The sequence below is a fragment of the Solanum verrucosum genome, unplaced genomic scaffold (genome assembly GCF_900185275.1).
Source record: "Solanum verrucosum unplaced genomic scaffold, falcon-dt-bn FXZP01000137.1, whole genome shotgun sequence".
NCBI classification, from domain to species: Eukaryota; Viridiplantae; Streptophyta; class Magnoliopsida; order Solanales; family Solanaceae; genus Solanum; species Solanum verrucosum.
In genome coordinates, this window is record NW_026020405.1 from 1,322,754 (window position 1) to 1,345,723 (window position 22,970).

The 22,970-nt window shown below is 30.6% G+C and overlaps 3 protein-coding genes across 4 annotated transcripts in view; 1 reads left to right on the forward strand and 2 right to left on the reverse strand.

Moving 5' to 3' along the window:
- LOC125840365 (high mobility group B protein 1-like) overlaps nt 1-22,970 on the forward strand; it is a 285,818-nt gene that overhangs the window by 117,969 nt on the left and 144,879 nt on the right. The gene's annotated exons all lie outside the window — the stretch shown is intronic.
- On the reverse strand, nt 379-7,880 carry LOC125840356 (putative tRNA (cytidine(32)/guanosine(34)-2'-O)-methyltransferase). Its single transcript, XM_049519321.1, has 12 exons — nt 7,804-7,880; nt 7,379-7,475; nt 7,208-7,301; nt 6,598-6,647; nt 5,839-5,888; nt 4,985-5,093; nt 2,796-2,856; nt 2,657-2,709; nt 2,003-2,095; nt 1,787-1,850; nt 1,192-1,299; nt 379-902 (listed from the first exon to the last, which is right to left on the reverse strand). Exons 2-12 carry the CDS (start codon nt 7,403-7,405, stop codon nt 661-663), a joined length of 951 nt encoding a protein of 316 aa, XP_049375278.1. The 5' UTR covers nt 7,406-7,475; nt 7,804-7,880; the 3' UTR covers nt 379-660.
- LOC125840346 (glycerol-3-phosphate 2-O-acyltransferase 6) lies at nt 10,328-13,771 on the reverse strand. The gene is made up of 2 exons (XM_049519307.1): nt 13,026-13,771; nt 10,328-11,406 (listed from the first exon to the last, which is right to left on the reverse strand). Exons 1-2 carry the CDS (start codon nt 13,644-13,646, stop codon nt 10,519-10,521), a joined length of 1,509 nt encoding a protein of 502 aa, XP_049375264.1. The 5' UTR covers nt 13,647-13,771; the 3' UTR covers nt 10,328-10,518.

Here is a 22,970-nt window from a genome sequence, read left to right on the forward strand (position 1 = left end):
CATAATATACTATTTTCTTCCTTTCATACCAAACTTGTGTTTCCCGTAATTTGATGAAGAGACATGTAGTGGGGTTCCAAGAAAGACTTTCAAGTCGAGGATATATCAAAAATAACTCCTACATTTTTAATATTTAATATCAAGTTTGATGTAGAAAATTAAATGTATTATACTAGGATAACTTATCTCGAAATTAGTTATATTAGGATAATAGTGTTATTTTTATCCTATATTGAGGGTGATATAACTGATCCTGAGATAACTTACTCCCAATAAAGCGAGCCCGTAGTTTGTTAGACTGGAAAAGAGGAAGAAATACTTATTGCACACTCAAATTCACATGGAAACACACCAAAGCCTTAGAGAAAACAGAACAAGTTACCACACAAGTACGTTTTCATTATTTTAAAAGAAAACACCAGTGTCGTTCATCTAACCTTCTCTACTTAAATATCAGGCTTGGTTCACGGGCAAGGACTCAAACCGTACATCCCACAGTGGGGAACACAAGTATATGTCTCTCATTTGGTTCTTAACTCTCTAAAGTCTAATAAAACACATTCGATTAATCAAATTGCAGGAGCAGCTAACAAGGAGCCCTTACATTTGGTGACATATAACTGCAACAATTGAGACGTCACAGAAGAGAACTGTTCTTGCTCAGGGGCCAAGAGAAAGCTTGTCTAGATTATGGATTCCTTGACTTGACGCTTTTTTCATTTCAAGAGCTCGTTTATACGGAGGTGCAATCGGAGGTTGTACAGGGTCTAAACATTGATAGGTTCCATCTGCAGATTTAGGAAGCGGATATGAACGATCTGAATCATATCCACTCAGGTCTCCACAAGCCAGAAATGGGATATACACCTTATTAGGACCTTCAAGCCATCCACTACTGCAATCTGTCACATGTAACAGAGGTTTGGAAGATAATGTTAAATACAAATATAATCGGAGTCTAGCATTCGAAAAATGAAAGCCACATTACTTCTAACATAAAAAACAGCAACTAGAAAACTTTACATCAAGACAAACAAAATGATGTAGAGTGCTTCCTAACAAATTTAAGATCTAATGCAAGATGCAGATTTAAGATCCACAACTAACCTCCATAATCATATGGGGGAAAATTCAGAGTTAGAATGAAGTACAAGGCAATTTAGAGAAGAAGCATCTGCACATCGAAATTACCTAGGTCCTCAGTGCCTGATGGACTTCCAACTTGTTCAAGAAGGCGATGTAGGTCTTTCTCATTGAATCCTTCTGGTGGAGAGTAGTTTTCACAAACTGCAAATGCCTCTGCACAGCGCAAAGATTGAATTAGATTTATGTTACATAGCAAAACTCTAGTCTTGCTTTAACAAATCTTTCTCAACCAGAACCATACGAGTTCATTCCAATTTGCATTTGATATGCCTCATTGACCGTTAATAATTCCTAAACACCTTCCATTAATTCATAGAAAAGCAGAGCCGAAGCTGCATATATGAACAAACCCTGGAGAAATATTTTTATGACAATAGAAAGCCGTAAATATTTTAAAGTTTTTCTGTGCAAACAACTGGGGAACCTTTTTTCAAGATTGCAAGGACATAAAGCAAAGACTGAAATCCTTGAAATATTACAAAATCAACCTTTGACGAAATATGACAATTGACAACATTAAGTTTTGACAAAATATGACAATTGACAACATCAATAACATTTTCAAGAGCTGTCAAATGAATGGGTTGCATTCACAGGAAAATTTGCCACATAAACAAGGTAGAAAACAGTATACACTCACCTATGCTAGAATTGCGACTACTTTTTGGCTTAGCAAAAGTCACTTCCGTGAAAAATAGTTTTAGCTGCAGTATGAAAGTAAAAAATCAGCAATTCATCAATCAGACAAATGCAAGAATGTAGAACATCTGACAGCAGAAAACATTAAACTGAGGTCTCCTCTGAAGATTAAACAAGATTACTAAATCCAGAAATAATGAGTAGACGTGCAACTTACTTGACAGTAAAGGAGACTTGTGTCTTTTCCTCGAAAAATTTTTGCTATGAACTTTCCGCCTTCTTTTAGTATGTGAGTGACTATGGTTAGGCCCTGCAAGTTCAACCACCCATGTGACAACAGAGATATCTCCAAACAGAGACTGAGAACAACTTGGTAGGTTTATAAGAGAAAATCTCTTTAAGCACATATAACTGATCGTTCAAGGAAAAACTAAAATATATAAGCGGGATACCCAAAAAGAAAATCAAGCAAGATAACAAGAAACAATTGTTTTCCTTTTTCGGTAATCCATATATGCAACATATTAGGAATAGAGAAATAACATCACCAGAAAGAAGAATACTTCGTTATTTGTCTCCAAAGAAAAGCAGGTTTCACGGTGGAGATCACCTTTTGGTGCATTTCTTCCAGACATCCAGCCATTAACTCACAAATGAGCTTTCAAATTCCTAGACAACACTTTGCATCAACTAAATTTGGCACAACGACACTGATATTTTAACAGATGCAGGCATGCAGCAAGGCATGAAAACTACAGATCAATGAGTGTGCCTTCCCATGTTATTACGACTTCACTACATACATATACATATAGATATAGGTGAATGATAACCACTAAATCAATTCCAACAATTTCTCTAAGAAACTAACCGCCAATATCAGTTGGGATTGAACAAATTCATCCATGTCATGAAGTCCCGTTACTGCAACATAAGAACACAAGCACGGATTAGTTTCATCAAATACAGCTAATACCAACGTAATGTATCAGGGTAGTTGAGTTTCTCACCATCAGGTGCACCATCACAGACAACAAGGTCAGCCTTGCATCCATCAAAATGTCTAATAACCTGTTAAAATTTTTGACAGTGATGTTGATAAACTGTTAACCACAAGTATGAGGGGAAATAACATAGTACCAATATCTTCTTGTATACTCCTTGAAATATGAGAAGAACAAATAAGTGAAATGTACAAAGAAAGATAATAGAACAAACTAGCACATTAAGATAAGAAGCCCAATATCTTACAATAATATTGAGTAGCATGGACGTATGAGGTTTGTTTTGAGCACATTGCAGAAACCATCCTTTCATTAGCTATAAGCCAAGGCTCATGCCTCGTGTTATAATAATAAAATTGAACTAAATGTTTTCATTTGCTACAAGTCATGGTTCATGCCTCGTGTTATAATAGCAATTTGTCTACCGATCCAGCCAATACCAAAACAGATCAAGGTGTAAGAAGATGTTGGACCTGCTGTAACTAAGGTCTATAAAACGCAGGAAGAAGGGTGAAAACAAGGCCCAAGTATTACTACTTTATTTAGTTATTACTATGTATATGTATTGTTTGCAGTTACATAGAAGTTAAGATGGTTATTAAAGGAAGACATGCAGTTTATTCTGGAGGGATTTGATTCTGTAGTTAAACTGGAGGATAAGGTTCCTCGAAATACCTTGGTTGTTGGGTGAATTATCATTCACAGATCTTGTTTGTCTATTTGTAAATTTGTTCTATTTGTTGGTGGAAATATACAACAGTGTAGTGAGTTGTTATCTTTGTGTTTGTGTTTGGAAATTTACAGCATAAGGTCGTAGAGTTTTTGGGTTCCTAACAGAAGACAAAACCAAGTGGAACTTCACATCTAATTCTAAATCACACGAGAATTATCAAAGACATAGTTGGACACCATAGCCACATTCTTTCCAAATTTAACCTCTTAGTTTTCTCTGAGCATTGTGTCTAATAGTAAAATGGAAACGGACTCGAAACTGCAGATATAAAGTGCATGTTCCTTTCATCCACTCTATTAATCATGTCCTGAAACATCAACCTGAGTTCATAACTCATCTCCTTTGTGCTGAAATTGGGAATTTAGATTCCATTAAACCCACTTATCCTGATTCACAAGAATAAAATACTCGCTCTAACTTCTGAAACACCAACGGTAACAAATACCCTTTCCACCGTGCGAAAAAATCATTCACCACCCGATGGAAGGGTGTCCAGTCCTCAACCTGCGCATCCGGGGCAACCCGATGTCTCGATCCCACGGGAATTCTGATGGTAACCCATGAATCTATTTCACCAAAAAGCAACTGTATGCAGGCAGTAGCAGGTTCCCAAAGATATTATGGCCAGTGCAAATACACTATCAATGGAAGATTTCTAAAAATGCGACCCCAAATTTAGACGGTTCGAGCTGCTGTGAAAGAAGCTATTCCTATTAAGGGATCGATCAAAATAGGGCTCTACGAAAACAAAAATGTGTTTATTGATGTCTATAATGAAGAGATTTCAGAGTGGTATACTTCAAACATGTGATTAAGATTGAAGGTACGCCTATGTGGCTAAGCTGATGGATGCCGGATTTCACTCCAGAGGAAGACAGTCCTCTAACTACGGTATGGGTACTCTTACCAAAACTCCCCTTTCATCTCCATACATGGCACTTCGTGAAACAAATAATGAGTCCAGTTCGAGTACCCATGGAAATGGATGTGGCCGCTAAAGCAAGAACAAGGCCGATCATGGAGAAAGTGCAGGTTGAAATCGATTCAACAAAGCTAAGACATTCTCATGTTTTTGTTGGACAGAGAAATTCTACCAATCACTGCAAAGTTTTTCTGTGCAACCAGATGGACCATAGGATTATATCATTTATCTTATCCTGACGACATTATAAATTTGTCCATGTAAAACAACTTAAGAACTTATCATGACCACTCTAAGAAAATATGAAGACAACACTGGCCAATTCATCAACAAAGAAAAGAGCTGCTTCTTGATGGACAAAAAGATTTCTGGCAAAAGAAGGAATATCACCCATAACTTTGAAAATAAAATGGTTACAATGCTAAGAACCATAAAGGTTAAGCCCATAAATTTCAACCCTAGATTCACCTCTGGTTACACACCAACCATCGCAATCGAAATTTCTATAATAAAGAAATGGAACAGCATAGAAATCCATACCACTTCAGCTGTTTTAGCATTTGTTATATCACCCTGTACTTGAATAACACCTTCAATCGGAGCCATAGGCTGTAAGTCAATAGCCACGATAAGTGGTGGATCATTGTCCCTGGAAATCACATGAATAAGAAAGATTGTGGCACCTCATGTTACATACTGGTGACATGGCCATGAAAACAGAAATGGTAAAGGTGGAAGCAATTGGACTTATACAATTTTAAAGTTGGTTGACCAGTGAATGTTAAAGCAAAACTTCGTTGCCCACAAACATATTATAGCTGCAGACTACAGTAGCAACCCTCTAAGGTAGGAAACTTGGCAACAGCCTTGTTCAACCACCATTAGAAAAAAAATTGATAACATGGAGAGCTAAAAAAATTCCATTCAATGTGGGGCAAGGTCTATGTGATTGTAGGACTACAGGAGAAGGGATGCAGCAAGCTAAAGCTTTGGTTCATGACTAACTGTTCTTTTATATTATTACCTATTGAATATGATGGCATGCTAACTTATAGCATTGCACATTGTCTGCAATGCGGCAGATTGGTGTGGTATTAAAAAGTGGATGCAGCTTTTTTGGTTCTTTATTTATTATTGTTACTATTTAGGATGAGTAATGCTGTCCACTCTCATTCCAAGAGATTAAAAGATATAATTAGAATGAAATGAGACAAAGGGGAAACAATTCACAGAGGCATCAACTACACAAGAAGGCCTCAATCACTAGATCTGAAATAAAACTTCAGAATATCATTATAATGGGCCTCTTTTCACTTTTTTGTAACTAGAAAACACAAAAAGAGGTACAAGCAATTGCCATAGCACTCATACTACAAAAAGGAAAGTACACATACTTGGTACCCGGTGACAGCTTTGCTGGGAGATATAACTTCCGGCTTAAAACCTATAAGAAAAAGCCATTAAGGGACTTCGAAATGGAGATCACAACAAGGAGAAAGACATTTAGCGCATTAATTATATTTCTTTACTTTTTCATGTATTTCTTTTTGAAAAGTAATGGTTCTATCAGAAACAAGCCAATTGGTGGTGCATCCCAAATCTAACAGCACATACATACTTCTTAAATGAGTGCCTCTAAATATCAGAAAATGGAAAGTCTTTCCTATTATTTCCCTAGTAAAGTTAAAGATCACACTCTAAGACACAGTACTTATTGGGCTTTAGACTGCCTCACTCTTTTAATTGCTTAAGATACTTCCCGTTCTTATGTTCTGTGTAGGTCTGATCCAACAGAGCTAAGCATAAGAACACGGAAAACTTATCAACTTTAGAAGCTAAATCATACAGCAAAAAATCAAAAGCAATAGTTCTTTGAAATAGGATGGGCATAATAGTGATAACCTTATTTAAAGTGAGAGAGAAACCTCTACTATGACAACATATCCAATGGCATCACAAGTATAAACATGTAGATGTGCAAAACTATGTTGAGAATCCTATCCTACCTCCAAAATTTGTATCACACTCTCATAATGAGTATAAACTATAGCAATAAAATCAGAAAGCCAAATCTTTATAGCGAGTGTTTATTTTGGTTAAAAAGCTATATAAAGACATAGAAACAGCAATAGTCTAGTTCCAATTGTAAGCACCTGACTCCAGCTGCCTGGAGCAGCACACAAATCCACAACGCGCTTCACACCTGCATATGGAAAGGGTTGTTAACACAAACAAGCAATTCTGACCAACAAAGCAATGAAAAATGGAATTTCTGAACTCCTAATGTGCAGCACTTTGCTGAAAGAAAGTTCACTAGCATACATATACTCATTCAACATACAGTTATTTCAAGCTCTAACCAAACATATTTTAACTTGATATCTTGTTCCCCGTAGTCCAAACAACATATTGCTTCAGAATTCAGGGATGTCGTTTGTCCACAACTTCTTTAATTTCCATAAAGAGCCTAAACCCTACATCAGGAACTGCACTGTAATGAACTAATGAAGCGCTGCCAACTTTTCCAGACCTTCAAAGAGACCTTACCAGTAATAAAAGTTGTTACTCATCAACATCCGTTTGATAGCAAAGCCATTTTTTCCTTGGTAAATAAAAAATGCTGCAACTTTTATAAGATGTTTTCTGTGGAGACATTACGGGCTATACAGGTTTATAATATTAATCTCTTTCCATAGGTAACGTAGGGAATCAATCAGGAGAACAAAAACTAGGAAATTTCAAGCCAGATATTAAGAAGAGAACCTTCAAAGATATTAAACTCCTCATCTATCTGAAGGAGCTTGAAGGCACTTCGTGCACGCCACCCTTCTTCCTTTGCTTTCCGATAGTAAATATCCTACAAAACTGAAACTTTTAAAGGAAGAAGCATTTGGTTATAAGCAAAAGAAAACACCAACTGCATAAAGTACATACCCTCTTGTCCCTGGATGCTTTTCCCATCAGATTAACTTACAGCCGTCCAAATTCCTTCAATATCAATGGAATACTTCAATGGGGTTGCAAATTATGCCTGCAAAAGACCAACTTTGAATAAAAATTTGTCATTTGTAACCTTTAAGAACATTAATGTGACAATGTCAAGTTCTTAGCAAAATATACACACTTTCTTGAAAAAATTGTTCAAATTCACGTGAGATCATTATCACCCAAAAATTCACTCTTTTTCTTCTGATACCCATAACTCTAAATATATCATCATATTATATGAAATATGAGAGTTTTTAATACATAAAGGTTGTGCATTTTCTGTTAGGAATTTCGTCGAACAGTTTATGTGCAAACGCTGGGGTTAAGTAAAAATAAGTCAAAAGAAGAAGAAAACTGAAGAAATCAGCTACCTGTATATGGAACGGTGAGCTTTCTTTCAGCTCAAACAGATTATTATGCAATCAGAAAATACAGAGGCAGTGCTTTCTTCAAACTACGCTGACGCTGAGCTGCTTAAGAGACTAAAGTGAGAAGAGAAGCTTAGGGTAGTAAAGGCATTTCCGTAATTACATTTATTTTTTTAATTAATTGTTTTATAAGAGGGTAGTTTTATAAAATTGTTCTGAAAATCCATGACTTGTATTACTATAGTTCAATTATACAATATCTATTAGTCAAAACATGTTACCTACAACAACTTACAATAGTTAGCTCTGCAAAGAAAATGGATGTACATAAGTTAACCAATGGATCTACAACGCTTCAATCTCAAACTAGTCTTTTGTATCCATTTAAGAGGAAAAAAGAGGCTTGTTTAAGAATAATCACAAGTCCTGCAAAAATAAAGTCAGTTTTTGTTGTCAAGATAACGCCTTGTTTCAAGTATTAGGAATAATGAGAGTAGCCCAACGTGTTTCCAGACATTTTGTTTTATGTTAATTTTAAATAAATAAATATATATATATATATCTCGTAACAAAAATTTGGGTGAATGAGTAATATTTTCCAAGTTACGATTTTAGTATAAACTAAAGATCAATTCATTTTTAAAAATAAAAATTAAAGACAATTTAAACATTTAATGGACCTTCAATCACGTGGGCTTGGGCTAATGGGCCTGCTTCTTTTACTTCATTTCGCCCAAATTAGTTGGTTGTACAACCACCGACTATAATATTCCTACACACCCAGAAAAAAGAATAAAAAATGAAGGGAAAATAATGGACCTATTTGGATATGATTTTAAATTAGTTAGTCAAGTAGATGAGTGATTTTAAAGTTGTTAATAGTATAAGGGAGAAACTAATAATTTACGGTAAATTCATGGATGTTTTTAATATTTTTCTCAAAATTTTCATAAGGTTACAAGTTCAAATCCTAGGTTTTACATTTTATTTTTTGAACTTCCAATAAAATTTCTAGATCCACCACTAATATAAGATAAGATAGTGTAACTTTTTTAACACTATTAGGTTAAAATTATAATTAACATCATGTACTTACCTATAGTAATCATAATTTATAAGTACATTGTCAACCACAAGTGACACATTGTGATTTGCCATGATCCCTCCGTACGAAGCATAGTAAGCAATATATTTTTAAAGTTTTCATAAGTGTCTCCATTATTTCGATAGCAACTAAACAAAATTAATTCAATCAATATATTTTTAAAGTTTTCATAAACACAATAACATTACCTAAAGAAGACGTACGTTAGCTAGGTAGCAGAAGAAAAAGAGAAAATATTAATTACAACTATATATTGTTAGGAGGATATACATCACCATCTCTTAGCTAATAAGGTGACTTATTAATATTGTTCAAAACTTTTTCTACTAGTATATAGTTGAGCATTACTTTTTCTACTAGTATATAGTTCACATAAATGATGATAACGAAACCAAATGCCTTACGACCGTAAATTTGAGAAGCATTTTGGGTCGACTACTATGACTATATGTCCATCGATCGATATGGAGTAGTGGCTTGAAAATGAATTACCTATTATATCTTGTAGTAGTAATCATGTCTTGGCCTATTATTGATACTTTTGACAAATAATAATAAGTTATATAAATTAATAATACATGAGTTATTATTATCACATGGATAAGCATAAGTAAATACATAATTGTCTTTAATATACCAAATCAAACTATGGATAGAAAATAGTGCATGTGATATAAATTTAAAACCTCAAGGTAAATTTTAAACCCTCTAAACTAGTAAGTCGATCTCTAGTCTTGTATTCAGGACATTCAAAATCTATATACACTCACTAAAAATTAAGAAAAATGTTTTATATACAATGTAAGAATACCCTCGTCCATACCTAAATGGCTAAATCCATCCTTAATTTTATACACTCTGCTAAACAGTTGAAGAACAGTGAAAAAGACATAAAGAACAATTCGAGTACCAACTATATAGTAAACGTAATAAATTAAGTAGGAATATATTCGTTCAAATAGTAATATTATTGGTGATTCTTGTACAACTGTCATTTAATTAAGGTCATGTCTTTTTCAAAAGAAACATAATTTGAGCCAATAGTGAATATATTTTTTTCTTCTTTCATTTAGTTTGTACCACTCGAAATAAATAAAAATAATAATTAGATTAGAAATAATTGAATGTGCTATGTCATTTAAGTTTTGAAATTAAACAACTGCCACAAGTACTCATCAGCAGTGCCATGCCTTTAGTTAAAGCATTGAAAATGACTACATTTAATCTGCATGGGACTGACATATTGAAAATGACTTTTGTTTCGATAGTTTTTAACATATAGTTTAATATAACATCAAAAATTAATTTCACAAAATAAATATTTATTGTAATGAAATATTATTGTTATATAAGAATCTGATTGTAGTAGTAAGTAATTAATTCACACCATCAATAAAAATTGCATTTAAGAACACTTGTACATATATATATCCCAATCAAAATAATATACATATATTAACCATATTATTGATAAAAATCATCATCATCATACATGAATAATATCACAATACAAGCAATTCCCTTGTTTCTTTTTCTATGTTTCCCTTTTCAATTGCCTTGATGAAGATTAATAATTAAACATTACACATTGAGAAAATAACAATCCATTACATTTATTTCTTCTCCTTCTCCTTCTCCTTCTCCTTTATTGGAATGCGGCCGTCAGTTCCAGCAAGTATTGCGTACTTATCCCTCCTTGTTAAATTAGTACACTCGTATCCCAATGTACCACCAAGTACCTTTTGAATATAATTTGCAACTTCAATTGCGGATTTCCCTCCGTTAGTACAATTAAGTTCAGGAGGGAGTTGATTCAGGAATGTAATCTCATAAGTTGGTCTTGGATTCATGAAAACAAAATAAGGATCCAATAATTTGTACCCTCTGACAGTTGTCCCATTAAACACACTTTGCTTAGTGTTAATTGCCACAGGTACAATTCTATCAGTCAATTCAGCAAAAAGTGCGCTAAATCTCAATAAAAACGGTTCCCTACATGTTGTACCTTCAGGACATATAACCAAATCACCTTCTTCAAGTAATTGCTTAATATGTGCTGCATCTTTCTCCCTCTCCCTCGATAACGCGACGGCTTTTATCGGCGAAATCATCTCAGAAAATTTACTAATACTATATGTAACACAACTTATTTTTCTACCTAGTGCAACAGCAGTAACAACGGGGTCTAGAATAGTTCTATGGTTGCACACAAAAAGTACACCACGTTGGCCATTTTTAGGGGGTGGTGGGGGTGTACCTTTGACAATAAGTTTAATACCAAGGATAATATAATTATATCTAACAATTTTTTCTGGTAAAGGAATATTCAGATATACTCTAAGAATTGAGAGAATTATTCCTATTGGCATCCATAAAAATGTTAAAAGTGCCATAAGTGGTGTAGGTCTTTGTACAAAACGACCTTCATGAAAAATTACTGGACTTAGGAGTTTATTTCTTGCTAGGGGTTCTATTTTTGATCTTGGGACCATGTAACCCTCCTGCAATAATAATATTTTACATATGTGATGAGTTAATTAAATAGTAAAAATAAACAATAATATAAGGTACCAAATTTATGCGACATAATTTGACTCAAAACGAAATTTAAGTGAAAACAATAGACTTTTAAAACTCTGATGATCTTAAGCATGTCATAATATTTGTGTGACGGTAAGACTTAGAAAACTTATGGTTGAAATGTAAAGTTTATAAACAGATGTTTTCAAATATAGAAATGCAATTAAGGAGTTATCTTATATTCATCAAGTCTAATTTTGCATGAGTAGTTATGTCCAATTATAATACTACATTTTATAATATAACTAACCTAATCATGTAAAAATTATTTCTTTTACATTTACACTAAATATATATGAGTAGTTGTGTTTTATTATACCATTAATTATAGCATGATCTAATCAATCATGTGAAAATTATTTTACACTAATAATAATATAGCCATAGGTAGTTAAATTATCTTCATCCTTTTTGGTCCCCTCCATGTAGATAGTTGGGAGAAAGATTCATGGGTTTGGTGTGTAATAATCCTTTTAGAGGTACATCTTAAATGAAAAATGAGTTGGAACGTAAAAGATGTATGATGACTTATCCATTTTATTTTTTTTAAATAAATGTCATCAGTATAACCAAGTCTGTATGAGTACTCTTTACATTGATTCTTTACGTCTTTCTTTATATGGTGAGAGTAAAGCTTCTTAATTTTATTCGTGAATTCTGACATAAAATATTTAGAAATTAAATCAAAAGATCCAATAAAAATATATTCAATTAACTCTTGAAATTCAAAAAATATCACGTAAATTAGGATCAATGGACTAATAAAGTGACAAACAATTTATTTGTTTAGTATATGTTCAGAAAAGGAACAACTACAAGCAAACAAATAACTTAGGTAGGTATAGAAAGTCATAAGATCAACCTCTTTTTCTAGTCTTTGTAATACAAAATAGGTGCTTTAATTTCATATAAACTCTTTAGTGAAAGCCTAAATTGGGATCATTAATCCAATAAATATAGATACTAAAATTTCTCTACACTACAACAAAAGACAATTTTAGCAGCAATTATTTAGTGTATATAGTTAGTCTACTTTTGATTTCTATATGTAGAGGCAGAACCAAAAAGAATCGAGGAGATTAATTTTTATTTTTTATATATATAGATATAATAGACAATTATTGAACTTTCTTCCGCTTCTTTGTGTTGTATGCGTACTGTTAATAAAGATAGGAAAATCATTTAATGAAAACAAAAATTAAAGCAACCACGTGAACAAAAATCAAGAACATTAATGCTATAATTAACTTCTTACCAACCCCACCAATAATTACTATAGATATTGTACTGCCTATAATATTAGAAAACTTTGAGTGAAAAAGACATGAGAAATCTAGTAAAATTAGCACAGTAGAATTATTCTTACCCTATCCAATCGTAAAAATAATTACATGTAACCGTTCATTAAACTACAAAAAAAAAAGGATGAACTACTTCATCGCTAACATAATTTTATGACAATGCAAATTACTTGTGACAACATGTTAAAATGAATAGTTAGCGACTGTCAGTATATATAAGTTAAAATATAAAAATTTACCTTGCATATGGAGATGAAATCGCGATCAGTGTCTCTATCTCCAAGACCTACATGAGGTACATTTGTTCCAAATTCTTTAATAAGAGCATCCCTTTTATATTGTCCAACAAGAACACCAGGTTTTGTTACAAATCCAGTTGCACGTCCAGATTTAGAAACATGTAATTCAGTTCCAAGAACTTTATCAACACCTAAGAAATTTTTTGCAAAATGTTCAACCATAATTCTTGGATTCGCGGTAACAATATATCTCTTCCCAAAAGAATTAAAGACTTTCCAAGTATGTGGATGTACATCTTCAGAATAAAACTTAGGTAAAACAGCCCTAGAGACGATTTCGATGTCTTTAATCTTTAATCCAGCAAAGGATATGAAGATTAAGGTTTCAATTGCAATAGATTCTGAGATGAATATGTAAATAAAGTAGATAATTGGAACAAATAATAGAAGTAGTAATGCTCTTATGACACTACCAGCTTCTAAGGCAATAAGAAAGAAATAAGGAAATGAACTTGTTGATATTAAGAGTGTTCCATCTAAATCAGATGCAATTGTTTGATTTGATCTATTAATTTCTTTGTTATATTTTGAGATTGGTTCAAAATGGGGAAGATCACCCATTAGAGAATTGTATGATTGTTGGTTGGTTGGGTGGGAGAAGGAATTGAATGAGCTAGAGATTGTGTATGAGATATGTGTGAGAAGAGAAGAGAGGGGTTTAAAAAGACATGAAAAAAGATGGCCATGTTACAATTTGTTGTTTAAGTCTAACCATGAATATGTCATGTGGTTGAAAATAATTGTTTTTTTTTGTTATTTATTTAAGGGTTTAATTGAGTTGTGTTACGTTGACAGTGTAAAGAATTTTGGACAATTTAGATCAGACTTGTTGTGAAGATGAAGTTGCGTGTTATACTTTCTATCTCAATTAATATGACACTCTTTTGGTCTTCCGGTTTAGTTGTCCAAAAGAGAAGAACACATTTCGATATTTAGAACTAATTTCAGCTCGCAAGTTTCAAAAGTCCTTTTTTCGGTCTTAAACTACGTGCATACCCTAGTCAAACACCTTCACATAATAAATTTGGACAAGGAAAGTACGTATTATATATCAACTCAACTTGATTCTATAAAACAAAACTATGTACAAGGATAAATGCAATTCTTTGATAATAAATTTATGAGATAAGTGTCAAAAACACACTTAAATTATACCATTTTTTTGAGTTTCATACATAAACTATTGAGAGTGTGAGTTTCATACCTAAACTATCATTTTTTAGTTTGAGAAACACACCTATATCTGTTATACCACTCTCATCATGGTGTGTAATACACTCTCTTTTATTTTAAAAAATTATCACATCACACTCCATATGGACAAAATATTCAACTTTGACAAAAATTAAATAAATTATTAGTATTAGTTAAAATTTAAAATTTAAAAATTATTATCCAAAAAAATAATATTTCTTTTATAAAATAAAATGTAAAATATTTTTCTCACCCCCTCCCCCTACCCCCGGCCATTTTTTTTTTTGTTTAAATTTCTTTTATAAAAGTACTTTTTTTTTTACTTCATCTCCTCTCCCTCCCCCTTTTTCAAATACTAATTTAAATATTATTTTATTTTTAAAAAAATAATTCTACTCTCCCCACATAACCCTCCGCTTCCAATTTTTTTCTCATTTAGTGTTAAATATGTACATATCGAAAATATTTTTTACTTGCCACTGCAAGACTTTTTTTAAGTTTTAATTTATTTATGTTATATTTGTACACTAGTAAAAAAAAATCTAAAAATATATGTACGTACATATCTAGCACAAAATGAGAAAAATGTAAAAAAAAGAAAAAATAAGGACCAGAGGTTTAGAATGGGGTAGATTTTATTTTTATAAAATAAAAAATATATCATTTTTTTTGGGGCCGGGGGGGGGGAGAGTATGTAGAGGAGGTGGTGGAGTGGGTAAAAAATAAATTAAAATAATTTTTTTTATGGATGGTAATACTTTAATATTTAATTTTTAATTAATATTAATAGTTTATTATTTAATTTTTATCAAGGTGAAATATTTTATCCATGTGGAATGTCATGTGTCAAGGTTTTTTCAAAATAAAAGAGAGAGTGCATTATACACACCACTGGGGTGTGTTTCTCAAATTAAAAAATGATAGACCCTTCCGCCTATCCGGAGTGTAGGAAATATAGCAATGTTTTTTGTACTGAAGACCAAGCCAATCTCGAAACAAAAAAGAAAACTTATTGCAACTACGAACGTGAACAGATGCTTTCTCATTAGACTATTTTAACCGTTTAGGTATGAAACTCACACTTTCAATAGTCTAGGTATGAAACTAAAAAAAATGAGATAGTTTAGGTGTGTTTTTGACATTTATCTCTAAATTTATCCGAACCTAATATTTTTCACTCTGAGCATTAATTATAAGTGAAAATGCATTAAAACTTCAACAACTACTAAATTTAAATTCATTATCTTATTATTACAATAAATATAATGTGAAAAGTCATAAAAGTCTAACCAATCAAATTTAAGTCTCATTTTCTATTAAGAAACAAAATTACAAACTAACTGATACTTACAAGACTTCTATTGTCGTATGTGCAAAAAACTTAAACTCTTTATTATGAAACTGAGAATTAAAAGAATAAAATATTTTTTTCTTGGAGGTGGGGTGGGAGGGGGGGGAGTTGTAGAACAAGGTGTCCAAGTCCAAGTAGTTGAAAGTCCATAACAATTCTATGTTAACATTCAATTAGCCTACTTTTTAGTTCTTAGACGCCGTTCTTGCCGTGCAATTATACATTTACCCTCCCCTTAAAGCACTTTTCTCACTTAATATTTCTTCAATAATTTCATAAGCTCACTTGTATTTGAATTATTATGTATACACGTACCATTGTGGGGGAGGGGGAGGAAGAGGGGGTGGTGGTGGTTGGACAAATTAAATAGTAAAAATATAATTTATTTAATTCGTTCAAATTTGGATGGATTATTTATTAACTCAATCCATTGTAGTCAGATTCATTCTGTACATCTGAAATTGAGTTGATATATCGTCCAAATCGATCTAGACAAACATCGTCAAAAAGTAATTTTTAAAAAATTAATATGTTATATAATATTAATAAAGAAATGCTAATAATTTTATGAAGTGCTTGAACTTAGAAAAATCGAGCGAATTGAATTGTGATTCACTTTTAATCAATTTTTGCCAAAATAACTTAACTCATTTCTAGTCCGATCCTCCCATTTGACACTCCCACATACCACAATTTACTGAATACTATAACATTATATTTATTAGAGAATATTTAAAGGTTATATTTTCCTTCGTAAAAGAAAGAAAACATATATTCTCCTAGAGCAACTAAATTAGGTGTACCAAGTACTTATAATATATTGAGCTTTTTACTTCCTTTTCACCAAAATTGTTGGTAATTGTTTTAGCACTACGACTTCATCGCATATACCAAAGAAAAATATATATAGAAAATTTGAAGAGAAAAAAAGAAGACAAAAGAACAAATAATATTAGCTAATATAGTTAGATGTGACATACAAAAGAATTTTGTTTTCTTTTGATATAAACTCTCAACTAATTAACAACTATTGCGGTGAGAGAAGTGGTCAACTTGAGAATTCATAAGAGAATTTTGTTTGGCAAGTTGTTGATTAAATTATTGTGCCCCAAATCTATAAAGTAGATTCCTTAAAAGCATTTTCAATAATACAAAAAAAGGCTAAATATATCAATAACCCTTTAAATTTATGAGTAAATTTCATTTGAACACTTGAACTATGACCTGTTTCAATTGAGCACTTGAATACATAACAAAAATTAAAATGTTCTTCCTAAACACTTCCGAGTCAAGATTTTGAATTTGTTTTTCACGTGTTCTCAAGCATCTATTATATAGAGTTGTTTACCACTTAAAATTTGTCACTTTGTTTAATTATATGCATTAACTTCAATAATCGGTTAAACCTCAAACATGTTTCAATTGATGCTGATGTATACAATAAGACATAGTTTATATGATCAACTTATCTATGTAATGAACGTTTCAGAATATAAGCTGAAAATATCTAATAAAATACTTTATCACATGTTTATTAGGTGCTCAATTTAAATGTCATAATCTAAATATCTAAATAAAATTTATAATATTCGCCCAAATAACAATCTAGCCTCCGGATTTCCCGTTGACATTATTGATCCTATGCAAATAAAATATGGAAAGACAACACAAATGTAAAGACTTTTTGCCTCTTTTAATCAAAGCAAAAACATTAGTGAAGACTACAAGTTTCTGCATTTTGGTTAGAAAAAAGGAAGCTCAATCTTCACAAACTTAATTAAGCCATGAGGAGAAAACCCTATTGAAGAGATGTTAGGTCACCAAACAGCAAAGGTATTAATTAGTTCATTGAAAAAGTACTAGATTTCTTGTGAGATTAATGCAAAACTAACCATGGAAGTACAAAAAATATATCTAGTTGTAAAAATAACTTTTATTGAGGATTGTCAAATGGACGAATTTAGATGAATTTGAACATGTCAAAAATGGACTAAGGTAATATATATACAGGACGACAGATTATTGATCCGTTCAAAAATTACTTAGACTGAAATAAGCTAATAACTAGATCATAATCCAAACGGCTTTATTTGTTTTTCACATTTATAATAACCCATTCTACTCTACTTCCTCTAGAGTCTAGTCCATGTTATATGTTTTTAGCTTTTACATTTAGTCCGAAATAATTAATAGTTGTTGACAAAAAAATAATTCCAAATTTATTCTTATTCAAGTAAGTGAAATTTACATAATTAAGAAATCATATTTAAACTGATACAATTTAATGAAGACTGCTTTTATTTTCTAAGGCTGGATAATTTCTTAAATTATATGCTTAAGCTATAAATATCATCTAGTATAAATCGAAAGGAATATAAATAAACTATATATATGCACAAACAATCGTGGGTTCATAATTTTTACTTCAATTGACTCCTGGCCCTAAAATAGTGTTCAATTATGGCTACTGGCAAGTTATATAATTTAGGCCTAGTTGAATTACGACTAGTAATTTAAGGCTTAGTTAAATTATACCGCTATTTTCAACGTCATTTGTTTTATTTTATTTAGTTTTTTCATTCAGTGTCGGATATTTGTATTATTATATATGAGTTAGATTATTAAATTCAAGATTACTAATTAAGAATAGAGGGATTTCAACGTGTAGGGTAAAGTAAATTGTGCTCCTAATGGCGGAATTAAGATTTTTTTTTAAAGCGGATTTGAGATATAAAAATAAATATACAAATAGGTTAAAGAGGGTTCAACATATGTTATATATACGTAAAAGAAAATTAATTTTAACAATATATAAACAATTATAATTTTCCATCAAAGGGGATTCAGATGAACCTCCTCTGTCCTAGCTAGCTCCGCCCATGCTTTAACACCCAATTGAGAAAAATGGGAAGAAAACTAACCGGAGGGGATCTCAGTTAGTATTACAGGTATTTAAGTTGTTTTTTTCCTTCACTATTACTTGATCATTATTTCAAAAACAAATTTTTATATTTATAATTTATTTTTTACTTAAATATATAAAGAAAACAAAATTATTTTTTCTATATTTTATCCTTGATACAAATTCCTTATTTCATAAATTACTTTTTAAAATCTAATATTAAATATTATTAATATGAATTTTATAATAAATTATTATTTTTAAATACGCGCAAAATTTAAAATAAATAATTAAAAATGAATTTACAGAATAGATTTTTCCCTAGCTAAATTAGTAGGTAAAAAGTAAAAGTTGTTATAAATGCTACCTACAGCATACCCAAATTTTAAAGGCTAAGGTTGAAAAAAAGGAGGAAAGCAAATGCCAATAATTTTTTAAGATTATAAAAGACAGTTTTTATGAGTAGTTGCATAAAAGTGAATTTATTTGTGTAAGGTTAATTTTATGGATATCACTTAATTCTTAAGAAGTCACTTAATTTTATTCGAGTATTACTTTTTTTGGTTTATTTTTACTAGTTAATTTCAAATTTTGCGTGTCCTTAAAGAAGCAATATATATATATATATATATATATATGAGGATTTTACATAAGACACATATTAATTAATGTTTAGTATTAGATTTTAAAAAATAATTTGAGGATGAATAATCAATGCTAAGGGCAGAAATCATATATATATATATATATTTATTTTTTTTTTTATTTTTTTTTTGACATTTTAAAATAACAAGTAAAAATAAAAATTTATTTTAAAATATTAACCAAATAAAAACAAAAGGAAAAAGTATTCACTAAACAATTATTTTTTTAAAATTATTTTATCTTACCTTTTATAAATGATAGTAATTTCATCATTTTAATACATAAGTAATGAAATAAAATAATTCCAAAATTAACTAATACCTAAAATCAAACATAAAATAAAATTAATTCATATTTATACTTATCCTACGTACCAAGTGACCCCACTTTAGCAGTGCTCTGTTAATTAATGTTGGTAATTGCGGTTTGTCAGAGACAATAGCTAGTGAAAGCTCTTCTGATTAATATACTACATCATTTATTTTTATTTATCATTTTGCTTATCGAGATTAAATTTGACAAATTAGATTGAATTAGATTGATTTAATATTTTAAAATTAAAATTAGATGTTCAAAGACTATACAAATAATACTTTAAATTGTGATTCTTTTCTTATTATTATAATAAAAAAATACATTTTAAAATATTTATCAGAATCAGATATGTTTGATTCAAAAATCAAAATATAACAACTAATAATGAACGGAAAGAGTATATGTAGCACATAACTTTAGAATTGAATTCACAATATTGTACTTCCCCCGCCGTTCACTTTTATCTCTTAAGAATGAATCTCCCACGCCTCGAAAAATAATAAATGGAGTGCATATATTGTACCATCATATCTATATTAATTAATGGGTTTAATTAAAACTTAAAGTAAAACAGAGGGGAAAAAATACACTATCTTCACTTTTACTTGTCATAATTGAATTTAACACATCAATTAAGAAAATAATGATTGACCTGATCTATTTTACCACACTACTCATATTTATTGTTATTTAGTAGTACTCTTAAGTTTTGAAAAATGATTCAGGGGAATAAATTAAGGGTATCAAGTGGGCAGGTTAGGTTAAATTAGAGATATTAAAAAAGGTTTAAATAGAAATGGGGTTGGTTTATGAGTTATGACCCACCCAAGTTTATTTTAGGTTCAAATGAGCTAAAATTGAAGTTGGGTCATGACCTGTCAAATTTGACCCACTTAATTTTGATAATTGTATTTTGTTGATATGTCAAAATGACATGTAAAAATGAAAATCTATTATAGAAATAAGTGACAAGTAATAGTGAACCGAGGAGGAAGTAGTAATAGCCTAATAGGTAATTTGATTGAACCTCATGGCACAAACTTTTAAAACAATTTTATTTAGTACTTACTACATGGTAGACCACTAGACCCCAAAAGAAGATGAGCCTCATAATTCACTTGTGATTTTATTGGTTGCCATGAATCTTGTGTTAATTGTATGTATATGCTTGTTGCCAACATTTTAAAACAGATACATATCAGCCTCAACCACCAAATCTTTTTCCAACTTCCCATGCTAAGTTTTATCTTTTTTTTTTTTTTTTTCATTTTTGTTGAGAAAATACATGTCCACACCATGTCCAACTTTTAAATATATTAATTACACTAAATTGAGTAGGGTCTTATAATATATATAAAGATGGACCATGGGACAAGAAACAAACTGGAGTGAGTCGATAGCACCATGCATCGCTGTGAGTATTGAGACTAATTGAGAGTTGATTTTGATCGGTCATAGAGTCAGAATTTTATGATATGTTATGATATTAATAAATTATTAATTTCTTATTCTTCAACGAATATCAATACACAATTGTAATTAGTAAGTGATTTTCAAAGATAAAAATCTTAAATTAGTGATTTTATTAAAATAAAATAATTTTTAATGATTTTACTAGACAAAATTAACTCGTTAAGTAACAATTCAACTGAGAAGGCTATGGGACATATAAGAGTCAAATATCTCTACTTGATCAAATTTTTAGGTACATAATTTTAATTTTACACAATGTTATGATTTAGGAGCTCTAATTTTCATTTTATAGCAAATGTTCTTATTAGACACTTTTACTTCAAATTTGAATATTTACTCTGTGTGTTCTCAAGTAGACGTTACATAGATAAGTTAATCAATTAAAATAAGTCACTTTCTTTAATTATATGTATTCAACTCGATAAGCCATAAACCTCGGGCCTGACTCGATTGATACTGATGTATATACCCAAAAGAGATGTCATATTTTTTGTAGTTAACTTAACAACCTAATATACGCTCGACAACACTCACAAAAATTATCTCAAAATTGTAGTAGATTTTGAACTTTATTAACACCGTAATAGTGGGTTTCGTGACTATTAATGCTTTGATAGTTACAAATTTCTAACATTTTTTCTTTATTTATGTTATTTTTTCTCTTAAACTTGTCTTATATGGAATTATTTTTCAAAATTGATTATAGCTCTAGTGATGTGGGCAGAAATAAAAGCCACCCTTTTATGTTAGCCATTTAATAGGTAGAAGTTGTATGAACAAAGATATGGGTCACTTGGTTTAGTTGATTTTATATTAGGCAAACCAATTGTATGGTGGAAAATAAGAGGGTGTAATAGTTATTAAAGAGAATGATAATTACATTTAGTTACTACACTTTTTTATCAATTTTTTTTAACCAAATATTGATTCAAATTATAACCAACATACGTTAGAAATAATTATACATACGCAATATCGCAGTTATATAGTAAATATGTGTTCATTAAAAAATTATGTTGTATATATAAAAAATTGTATAAAGTATACATGTTACAAATTATCTTTGTGTATATATGTATATTAATTAAATATTCCAAATACAATTTCTGACTTCGTCTCTGTATATGTACGTACACTCATCCTAGTTATTGATCATACGCTTGCACTTATAAGAAAATACAAGTGAATGAAATTCTTTTATTTTGGAAAAGTCTGTTTTGGATATTCCTAATTTGGTTTATATATTAAACCAATAGAGAGAGTTTTAAGTAAGGCTAATTAAACCAACAGAGACAATTTTAATTAAGGCCTATTAAATCAATAGAGACAGATTACCCTTTCATTCACCTAATTATGCGGCTGTTTTTATCAAATTCTTTGTCGAATTGTTTTAAAGTTTTTTTCTTTATAAATTGTTTTAAAGTGCTATATTTGAAAAATGTTATACTACAAGAGAAAAATGATGTATGAATATGAGAGGCTGAGCTAGATCATTTTTATTTAAAATTTTGTATTTATTTTAGAAAATTCAATAAATATTTTGTTGTGAACCCAATAATTAAGATAAAACATGGATTTAATAATATGCTTAAAATTCATATATTTTAAATTTTAACTCTGTCTCGAATGACGACACAAGCAATAAAAAATATAGTATCTTACATTTAAGAAGAACCGAAAGAAGCAAATTAATTTTGATACCTTTGGCGATGAAAATGAGAGAAATAAATCAATTGGATGATTTTGAATAATTGTAGGGTTGGGAGGGTTACGGCTAATTAATCACCAACTAATTTCATGTAATGACCCGATAGGTTATTTTTGAGAATTTTGAACTATTCGTTTAACTTGAGTTAATTAATTGATGGGTAATTGTAAATAAATGACTTAATCGATAATTAATGGGCTAAAGTGATAATTTATTTAAGACCCTATACCATTTAGCTTATATTTAATAAAATAAGTGAGTTAAATTTATCACTTTTAGTACATAATTAATTGAGAA